Source organism: Pelodiscus sinensis, chromosome 1, assembly GCF_052426305.1.
Source record: "Pelodiscus sinensis isolate ZL-2025 chromosome 1, ASM5242630v1, whole genome shotgun sequence".
Taxonomy (NCBI): Eukaryota; Metazoa; Chordata; order Testudines; family Trionychidae; genus Pelodiscus; species Pelodiscus sinensis.
The window spans coordinates 269575069-269586151 of record NC_143052.1 but is presented as its reverse complement, the minus strand read 5'-3'; the positions used below and the strand labels follow the sequence as shown (position 1 = coordinate 269586151).

At 45.1% G+C, this 11083-nt stretch overlaps 1 protein-coding gene across 1 annotated transcript; it reads right to left on the bottom strand.

The window, feature by feature from the left end:
- Nucleotides 1–4690: 4690 nt before the first annotated feature.
- On the bottom strand, nt 4691–7184 carry LOC149525739 (endogenous retroviral envelope protein HEMO-like). Its single transcript, XM_089775431.1, has one exon. It carries the CDS (start codon nt 6460–6462, stop codon nt 4807–4809), a length of 1656 nt encoding a protein of 551 aa, XP_089631557.1. The 5' UTR covers nt 6463–7184; the 3' UTR covers nt 4691–4806.
- Between the last annotated feature and the right edge of the window lie 3899 nt (nt 7185–11083).

Genomic DNA, 11083 nt, shown 5'->3' with positions numbered 1-11083 from the left:
AATGGAGAATTGCTTCTCTACTCAAACCAAACAACTGACAAACCCACAAGAGCATCCTCAACTGGCCCAAATGAACAAAAACCCCAACCAAACCCCAAAATCCACACCATCCTCTTTGGGCACTCAAAAATAAGAAGAGTGGATAGGATATTCTTCAAAAGGGTCAGAAGGATAGCAGCAGAGTTTACTGCCTTTCGGGAACAAAGACAAAGGACATCACAAGAATAAACAAAATTCTGACACCAAAGCAGGTGACACTCCGTTGGCAGTAATCTACAGTAGCACTAGTGACACCATAATCAGGTACCATTTCACTGACCCTGGAAAACTTCAGAGGTCTGAGAATGGAATTGAAGGAGAGGAAGACCTAGATGATTATTTTAGGAATCCTTCTCATCTGGAGCAAGAGAAGACAGAGGGCAAAAGACAGTGGAGGTGAACAGTTGGTTAGGTAAGTGGTATACAAGGTAGGTTGGATTTTTGTGGAACATTGGATCACCTGCTATGTCAAAATAAGGTTTTTGTATTTGACCAGATAGTACTTTTTTTTTAGATTTTTCAATAATAAGTTTGAATAAGATGAGAACTATGCAGGGTCCATATTTACCTTAGTCAGACTCTTAAGTTGCTTCAAAAAATTTTCCTTTTGTGAACATTTGGGTTCCTTTCCACTAGAAAATATTCACGTTCTTCCCCTCATTAATGTGTCAGCCATAGCTCCATGCACAAATAAAGTCATTTTAAGACAGACATAGCAACCAATGTCCATCGAATATTAGCGTAGCTATCTGAAAAACAGAACTTTTTAAAGCTACACCACCATCAAAACAGGAATGTACAGAGTTTAATTATAATTATGTAACCCAATATGTATTATACCCTATATTATATTTCAATTTCCCCACACAAGGTACTGACCTGATATTGATCATGTACAGCTGTTGAAAAAGCCACACTATATGCATGGTATGTACAGAATTAATTTTAAAAATGGTGTTAAACAACTTACATTCCCTTGCAACTGCAAAGTTTGATCCTGAGATGCAAGGCAATTAAGTGTGTTTACGTGTTTTATCTTTCCTATGCCACCTGATACACAAAAAAGTTTCCAAAGGCCTCTGTCTCAACTGCTTGGCTACACAACCTTTTCAGAATACCTGATGGATGCCTGTCCTTTTTAGCATCTAATTACACTTTGTAAGGGCTTGATTACCAAAATGCATTAAACAATAATGAGATAAGGTTAATTTACATCTAGACAATAAAGTTGAAAAGAACAATATAACTGGTAATTGGTCTTGACCAAAGTAAATAAGGTGCTCCTTTTTATTTACATTTGGTTTTCCCCATAAACTGCCTACTGGGTTGTATGGAAGTAAGAGGCTAGCAAAAAACTGAATCCCCATCCATCAGTATTAATCTCACACTTTACTGAGGCCCCATCCATTTATCTTTCCGACACAAATTAGAAATTCAAGAGTTTTAACAAATGAGCCTGCAAATATAAACTTATTAGGCCATATATTTTTACTACACACTGTGCAGTGCCCTCCACAAAGCTGTCCCTTCAGAGAGTGTTTTCCTATTTTGTGTTATTGATGGCAGCTAACTAATCACATTTTTAATGTTGTCTTTGGGGAGGGCTGTTTGAGTGAATGTGCAAACTAAACTACCCAGAATAAATCTACCTTATTAAATGCTTGAAATTATGTGTCTTTTACGATAAAGAAACTCTCGAGCATTGTTACATTTGCTAACCTTCTTTTTGCAGAAATCAAAAGGCTGGGATTAATTAAAATAATACATCAAAACTGGGGTTTGTACAGAACATGTCTGTGTGTAAAGGAAAGCCAAGAAAAATTGGTTAATTGGTCTCTTCATCCCTATTCAGTTCCCCTTCATTGAAATATCTTTAAGGATTGCTTTAAAACTAGACTTTTTGAACTAAACGCTGTAATAACCCAGGCCGTAGGAGAATTTAGTAGCAATTGGATAACTCAGGGAAAATACACTCCTCTTACAATGTCTGTCTTTTTGCATCCATCACCAAAGGTTATCAAAACTTCTATTTAACAGAGGACTTTAAATACACTACTCCACATTTCGCACAACTCCCCCCCCCCCATTAATTATAACTGGTTCCTAAACACTTTTGCTAAATGAAAAATTCAGCCCTTCATCCGCTTTTAGAAGCAGGTATTAATCTAAGTGTCTTTTTGTGTTTGTTTTTAGAGACTCCAAAAGAACAAACCTGATTTGTGTAGACTTCACTACAAAGTCTTGCTTAATCTTTCTGCTACATGTTTCTCCACAGCCTTGACCAATGATATTTCTGCTGTTTTACCTCATTATTCTTAATGTTTAGCAAAATGATGTAATTACTTTAGAATCCTTTATTACTTTGTTAAGAAGCAGGTTAAATCATTTTAACCAATGATCAGTAGAAATGCTAATTGCCTTTTTATTGCTCCCTTCCCAGCAGCAAATACAAACATGGGTGAGATCTAGATTCCCATCTTTAAATATCAAGTATATGAAATGATGCCAAGATGTGAACAGTGGGAGACAGCAGACTCAGCTCAACCAGGATTTTTGCGAGCACAAAAATATTCCAAAGGGTGTGCTCTATCGTCTGCTCCTGAATCCCACTGAAAATAAAGAGAACCATTTCCAGATCTCACATGTATGGGAAATGCAATCTTAAGAGTTATATATTTTATTTTTTATACCCAGAATTAATATTACATGTACTTGCTTATATAAGTGGGAAAGAGAGAATGTCAGTTTTACAAACAAGAAAACATAACAGAGCTGAAACAATATTGGTTCAGAAAAGCCAGACACACATACTTAGACCCTCTGGCTCCCTGGGTGCTTTACATATCTAGGTTTGCCAGATGGTTGAACCAAAAATACCAAACACCCATCCCCTCCCCCTCGCAAAAAAACAAAAACAAAACCAAAAAACACCGGGGATAAAATTCTGTTGAGGAAAAAAAAGGGGGAGGGGGAGATCAAAGTTATTGAGCCAAAAAAAAGGGGGGGGACTCCAAGACTTAAGGGGGGGGAAAAGTAAAAAATAAAATAGCATTAAAACAGCATGGCCCCTTTCAGAGTGAGTGCAGAGTTAGAATAGGAATAGGGGAGAAGTTGAGCACTAAGACCCAGGGAAGGCATTGCTTCCCCTTGGTCTTTAGGTTTTTTGCTGGCAGCCATTTTGTGTTCTTGTTCAAGCCAGAACTTAGCTTCCCTGCAGAACCAGATAAGCATGGGGTCCGGGTGCGGAGGGCTGGGAGTGTTGGGGGCGGGGGAGAGGGGGAAATCAGAAAATACCAGACATTTTATGTGTCCAGTATTTTCTGAATTTTTTTAATGGTGTGGCCAGACAGCCTGCCTCCATATTATCCATCTTATTTGCCTCTCTGAAGCACAGGGCAGAGAAGGAGCAATAATATCAGCATAGTCTATGCTGGCTCATCTGATCCTGAGAAGCTGAAACACAGATATGTGGATAGAGAGTAGCTAAGTCAATAAGCTGGCCTCGAGGCTGCGGCTGGCACCTATGTTGATTCGAACACACACAGTCCCAGGAAGAGGAATTTCCCACTAAGAAAACAATGTCCTGTACTTCAAAATTTAATCATCTCAAATCTCTCTTACAAGTGTAAATTAAGTTCACAACTCCCTTGTAAGAACTGGTCTCACAGCAGACAGACCAGCATCAATTGGCAATTAAGATAAGAAAGAGAAATACGTGACCCCATGATTATAAAAGATGGGCCCAGCACACACTCACTTTGAGTGTCATTCTACCCTCTACCTGCTGGTCGGGTTAGGTGTTTGACCTCCCGAGGTTCTATGGGGACGCTGTCAGCCGACAGTCAGGGCAGTGAGTCCCTTATGACCGGCTGAAGTTCTTTTAAATTGTGCTTGGTTCTGTTACAGCAACTGAAGGAGTCAGGTTAAAGCTTAAACAGTTACTATTTATTGTTACAGGGTAAACTTAGTTGTTAAATGCTACTACTGTGTTACAGATAACACAGACACTACAAAGGACAGGACAGAAATTACACTAATAAGTCACTTACAGGTACCATGAAACCCTTTGGTTCTCTGAGCTCTTATTAAATGCATGCAAAATAGACACATAGCAGGTATATATTCTCACCCCTGCGTTCCAGACTTGGCGTGGCCAGCGTCTTTCTCTCAATCCCTCGGGAAGAAGTAGGGCGAGGTTGGGCGTCCCACAGACCTCGGGAGACAATCAATACCTGCCAGCAGGTATAGATGATTGGAGCTCAAATAGGGTGGGCTGCTGAACCTCTTTTATACCCCTTGGGTCATGTAGGCTTCTTCCTGGGCTCAAGTGGCCATTAAGGAAAAATGGCTTTGAACGCCAAGTTTCCCACGAAGGGTGCAAAGCATAATTTACACCTGGGAAAATGCAGACAATGGGCACCTCTGGTATGTGATGGGCGAAGATTCCTCTCCCGAGACAGTGCAGGCGTGTCAATTACTGATACTAGCCATCACGGCGACGGGAGGCCTCCCAGTCGTCAGCTAGCCCATCTACTGTCTGGTTTCTGTTTATGGTAGAATAAGGGACAGGCACCACACCTGCGTTCCCAGGGCATCAAAGGCTGACTGCCTTTCTCTTGCTCTCTGGGGGGGGAAAACAAGATGGGGCTCGTGGAAAAACAAGATGGGGTTTTGTCTGGCTACATTCCACCCCCTTGACACGCCTCACTATGTCTCAGAACGCAAGATGGCGGTGATGCCAGCACCTTTTGCCCTTCTTGGAGGAAGCTAAAATCGCCCTATCGGCAGGGTCTGATCAGATAATTTTGGATCAAGGGATTGATTAGGATCGCTTCCCAACGCCATATATCGGACCTGTACAGAGGAGGTAGCAGTGTACACCAAACGCTTAACAATACATAGAAGCATGCAGCAAGCAATTACAACAAGTAAAACGGTTAATATAGTATTTACAATAGAGTGAAGGAATGGAGTTAACGAAAATCCTAGGTGTTGGGCTAGCCAATCTAGCCATGAGGCTTTTCCATCCTCAGTTACAGCATGTAGTACCTTAACAGCGCCCTTTATAGCGAGTACATCTTGTTCAATTTGTCCTGATTTATTTACATAGAAGCAGCAAGATTGGTTGATTACCGCACATACTCCCCCCTGTTGGGCCAAAACTGCATCCAAGGCTATTCTGTTCTGCAGGGCAAAACGGGCTACTGATTGAATTTGCTCGTTAAGCAAGCCCAGAGCATCTGCAGTGTGGTTGAGTGCCTGTTCTATTTGCCCAGATACATTTACTATTGCCTTCTCTAGCTCAGCTACTCCAAGCCAGGGCAGGAGCGCACGGACGAACTGGTGGAAGCCTGTGGGACGTATTATAAGGGGATTAGTGGAAAACCTTCGTGGTGACCGGTGTAAGAAGCTCCCAAGATTAGTAATACCAGGAGCCATAATGTGAGGGTGTACAGTGAGTCCCCCAGGGGCAGCGTGCCCCATTGAGCAGCGCCCCATCCAATTCAGTGGCAGATACTTGTAGGCTTTCTGCCCGCAAATGAAAAAGAGTCCTGGCTCCTCCTTCAGAATGGGGGAGTAGGGTCCCTTATACCACCCTGTTCCAGTGGGTCCTTTCTTTGGGGTATGGTGGGTAGCACAGTAACTATCATTAGCAGCTGTGCAATGTAAGGCAAGCAGCAAATCCTGTAGGACCTGGTCCGCTGCAAAAAGCTCTGTCCTAGCGCACTGGTTTGGGAGTAGGGTATTACTGGTTACCAGTGTGGGGTTGTATATTTGACCGGTGTTAGGAATTATGAATAATGACTGATTGTACCAGGCTTTTCCCTCCAGGTATTGGCTGAAGTTTAGGGGAATAATGGTGACATTGCTAGATAGTGGTGTGCCACTGTGGGAGATATTATATCCCCCGCACCTTAAGGGTTTTTGGTGGGTTGCACTGGGATAGACATCCCAGACCTTTAATTTCTTATTAAAACTTACTATGTGGGTGCACTGCTGATCCCCTAACCACCCGAGGTGAGGTCCTGTACCATTTTTGTTCTCAAAGCAGATGGGGTATACTTCCCTAGAGGTTCCTGTTATATACTCCAGAGGTTGACCCCATAGTGTAGGTTGCCATTGTCCATGCCACCCCCAAGTTCCCTTCCCAGAGTCATTTAAAAGTTTGTAGTCGCTGGAGCTGCTGTCATCAAACCAGGCTGGTCCCCACTTGAAAACGTTGCTCTTGTTCCACCAGTCATTTAAGTTTAAAGGGACAAATTCAACTCCCAGTCCTGTGGGGGAACCTAGCAGGGTACATATCCAGCAGTTTGTAGCATCGGCTGCAGAGGCAATAGTCTGGATAGCATTCCTGAGAGGGTGCTCTGGTACAGCGGAGATCGCAGTGATTAGGAGAAACAGCAAAGCTCGATCCGGAGTCATGCTGCGTCTTGAGTTGGGTAATGAGGTATTGTTCTCTTGTTAACTCCTTCCCTGCAACAAAACAAAAAGTCAGCCGGTCTTGGATACAATCCAAGCCTCAGAAATGGTTAGTGGCAGTTTGTTGGGGTTTGCAATAATCCAAACGCCCTTGTTTTTATAAGACTGAAGTACACAGGTATGTGTGCCCAGGCTGGGGTGTTTGACCACAACAGTATCCCCAGGGGCATATTTGGAGTCCGTTAGTGGTGTCCCTGGAGTCAGAGAGGCTTTCCTTGTTGGGAAAAATCCTTTGCTAATTGGGCTACCCGTAGGGGTTTGCCGATTGTTTAGCCGTTGAACCACGGCATCCAGTCTGCCTCCCCAGGTTCCCTCTGTAGGCTTAAGGTGGTATTTTAGCAGTCCATTCCATCTCTCAATTATGCCATTGGACTGAGGTCGGTATGGGAGGTGAAAGGTCCATTGGACTCCATTCTGGAGAGCCCACTCCTGGACAGGCTTGTTTTTAAAATGTGAGCCATTGTCAGATTGAATTTCCTGAGGTGTTGGGACAAGTGCAATTAGGCGATTCAGTCCCATAATTGTGGATAGTCCTGTTGCTAAACGAGTAGGGTAAGCGAACCCTATACCTGAGATGACTTCCACTCCTGTGAGAATGTATTTCCACCCTTGCCTGGTGGTGGACAATGGACCCACATAATCGATCTGCCAGGTCCCCCATAGCGTTTTCCCATCCTTTAGTTTGGCAAACCGTTGTCCTTCCGTGATATGCCTCCTGGTCTCAGCACATGTAGTGCAGGCTTGCACTAAATCCCTAGCCTGTTGGTGGGTGATGGGCCACCCCCTGATATGTGCCTGCCTCACCAGCTCCTCACTCCCCGTGTGTCCCAGATTTTCATGCAGCCAGATGTATAGGCGTTCCCAGTCCACCTGGGTAACAGAGATCTGTGCTGCTTCATCAGCTAGGTTATTCAATTGTGCAGTCGGGGTGTTATTCTTTTGGTGTGCTGACACATGTCCAATACTTAGGGGTTGCTGGGTGGCATGGTGGTATATCCACTTCCAGTACTCTAATCCCCATACGGATTTCCCTCCTATTTCCCAGTGGTTATTTTTCCAGTTAGTTATCCACTGGGTGGCTCCTGCCCATACAGCATAGGAGTCCGTATAGATAGTACTAGCACCTGCTTCACAAGCCAGCTTGATTGCTGCTAGTTCTGCAAGCTGAGCTGATCCGTCCACATCGGTGGTTAAGGGTGTGGTGGAATTGTCTGCTGGAACGGCTGCAGCCTTTCCTTTCCATCTCCCTTTAATCAATTTAGCACTACCGTCTGTGAACCACACTCCCTCAGGGTGAGATGGGTCAAATGCAGCGGCGTTTTGAATGGGAGAGGGCTGTGGGGGCAGGTGATATTCATTGGGCATTCCTACCCTCCACAGAGACTCCTTAATCATAGTGGGGTTCTGTGCGGAGTCTGCACCACCCACCCTGTAGTGTATGTACAGTGCCCATTTCTGGGTGGTCATTTTCTGTGCTACTCCTGGCGGCAGCTCCTTTCCTTCCAATATGGGCTTAATAATTGGAAGGGGAGTGTGTATGGTTATAGCGCGATTTTGTGTTAGCTCCTCAGTCTCCCTTAGAGCAGTATAGGCTGCCAGGAGCACTTTCTCATAGGGAGTGTAATTGGCTTGCGATCCCTGCCATGACTTTGAGCCGAATTGTATGGGGCGGCGGGGTGCAGTTTCACTCTCTTGCCATAGGGCATAAGACATTCCCGTAGCTCCTATGGTGAGATACACGTGGAATGGAGCATCGGGATGGATTGGACCCAGAGCTTGGTATGTGTGTATTTCGTTTATTAGCTGCCGCAGCGCTTCCTCATGTACAGGGGTCCATTCCCAAACAGAACTTTTCTTTAGCAGATTATACAGTGGTCGGGCAATTACAGCAAAACCGGGCACATGTTTTCGCCAAAACCCTAAAACTCCCAGAGTTTGCCTTAGTTGGGACTTGTCCCCAGGTGAAGGTGCCTGGCTCAGTTCCTGTACAGTGTCATCAGGCACAGACCTCCGCCCTCCCATCCAGACAGCACCCAGGAACTTCACCTCATGAGAGGGACCCTGGCACTTATCTGGGGGTAAAGCTAACCCAAGATTTTCTAAGGCAGTCTTTACTAAGTCCACAGCTTGCTGCACTTCTTCAGTAGTGTCCCCTCCTATTAGGATATCATCTATATATTGCAGCATTTGGATACTAGGTGGCATGGTTAAACCATCTAGGACCTTTGACAGTGCCCCATGGCAAATAGTGGGGGAATGTTTGAACCCTTGGGGCATACGTGTGAAAGTGTATTGGACACCCTTCCATGTAAAAGCAAATCTGTTCTGGTCTGCAGGCTGTAAAGGGACCATGAAAAACATGTCCTTTATATCTAGCACAGCTAGCCATTGCTTGTTCCAAGTTTGTATGGTATTTACAATGCTTGCTATGTTGGGGACTGCTGCTGTTAGGGGTCCTGTGTTACTGTTTAATTTTCTGTAATCAATTGTGAGCCTCCATTTACCATTAGGTTTCTTTACTGGCCATACCGGGGAGTTGTAAGGGGAGTGAGTGCGAATTAAGACTCCCCTTGTTTCCAGATCTTTAATTAGCTCAGTGACAGGCACTACAGCTTCAGCTGGGACATTGTATTGTTTTACATGAGTCACAGCTGATGGTGGGAGAGCAGGAGCTTGGGCTAGTAACCTGACACTATAAAGAGGAACTTTCCCCTCCTCCAGGATTGTTGTGCTGGGTTTGCAGCCAGCTCCGAATGCCCACCTTTCCCCACCAATGATTCCTTCCTTGCCCTTTAGGATGTCCATGCCCAGTATATTGGCATTCCCAAGTATTAACTCATGTTTCCTGGGCTGCTGGTAGGGGTTTAAAGGGATATCCAGTTTTACTTTGACCAGCGGGTAAGACACAATAGTGCCGTTTACTCCTGTAACCAAAACCTGCTTTCGGCCAGAAGGTGGAGGTCCAAGAAAGTTTTCTCTTTTAATCATGGATAATTGGGCTCCAGTGTCTACCAGGAAAGAGACAGCAGTCTTATCATTAACTGTTACTAAAATCCGGGGGTCGTTGTTAGGATTTTCTCTCTCTGCCTGCTCAAGTTTACTTATACAGAGAGAGATTGGACCCCCGCTTGTTAGTTTCCCTGGTCAATTTCAACAAGCGGCAGCAGCTCATGTAGTTGCTGCCTTAGCTGTGCATGAGGAGGGTCAGAGCTGATGTGGGGAGCACTAGGAGTTACTGCTGCTTTCTCCTGCTCAACTCCCTTTGAGGCAGCCAGAAGCTTTAGCTTATCGGTTGCCAGCCCATGTAATAGATCTCGGGTGAACCCTAGATCCAAGCACCGTTTCCACAATTTAGTCCTAAATTCCCTCTCCTGTGGTGTTACTTCGCGTCTAGGCCTAAAGCCTTCCTGCTTGCTTCTATAATCTCCTTTTAAATTCCGCACCTTAACTTTAACCTGCGGTGCCTCAGTTTCCCCAAATTCTCGGAGATCCCGCAGCATAAAATCAAATAAGTCTTGATAGGTCATGCGGTGGTCCTGAGCATGATTTCTTGTGGCTAGTGCTATAGCCTTATAGGATCCGGGAGCCCCTTTTAGCACTGGTCTTAAATCTCCTGTCACTACCTGTTGTTCCCATGGGCTCTCTTCCTGCCTCCCATTTTGGGGACCCCCTTGACGGAGCATAGCTATTATAGCAACAGTTTGTAGGGCTCCTCTAAGTTCATCCCCATTAATCCATGGGATTCTAGTGGGTTCACCTCTGTCAGCGTGGTGAATTCCCCGAGCCCATCTACAGGCAAAGGTCCAGATAGACTTTGGACCCTCCTGATTCCTGGGGCTAAGGAATACTCCTGCACCCAGATTTACCCTGCCACACTCCCGGGAGGACAGTTGGGTATGGCCAGCTCCTGTGTCCCATATCCTAGCTAGCCACTCTATCACCCCTTCCCCAGGTCTCTTGGCAAATTCGTCCTGGATCTTTCTCAACTCTGCAGGCTCATAACTGCGAGTAGTAATTCGGGTGGGTCGGGATTCTGTCCTTTTGCTAGTGGAGGGGTTATCTTCATCAACCTCACTCTCATCTTTCTCAGTTAGGTCCTTTTGGTATGTGATGATGGGTCTCATGTGGACAGGGGGATTCCCTAACTCAGGGGAGGTGGGACACTCATCATCGGAGGAGTCCCAGATGTCTCCATCCCAATCCTCCGGATCTACCCAGAGAGCAGCCTCTACTTTGGCTTGATTAATTTTTCGGGGCTTGCTCTCTAATCTCGCTCTCCTTTCTGCTCCCTCCCTTTTTATTATTGGAGCAAGACGTTGTTCTAATTGGTGCACATCATTGCTCAGCAAGCGCGCCCGGGTGTCTAGGTTCTGGCAGCGCCGCTCTAGCTCATCCCTCTCCTTCTGTACCCTTTCAAGCTCCATTTCCAATTTTAAATGGCTTTTACATGCTGTCTGCAGGGCACCTTTAAATAGCCAAATGCATGCTCCTTTCCCCTTTCCCCTTTTCATTTTACAAGCAGTTCTCCAGTTACAGAACTGCAACCACAGTTCCTCAGGGTTTC

Bases quoted from the DNA above. Each gene is read 5' to 3' on its own strand.
- LOC149525739 (XM_089775431.1), bottom strand. From the start codon at position 6,462: ATGACTCCGGATCGAGCTTTGCTGTTTCTCCTAATCACTGCGATCTCC.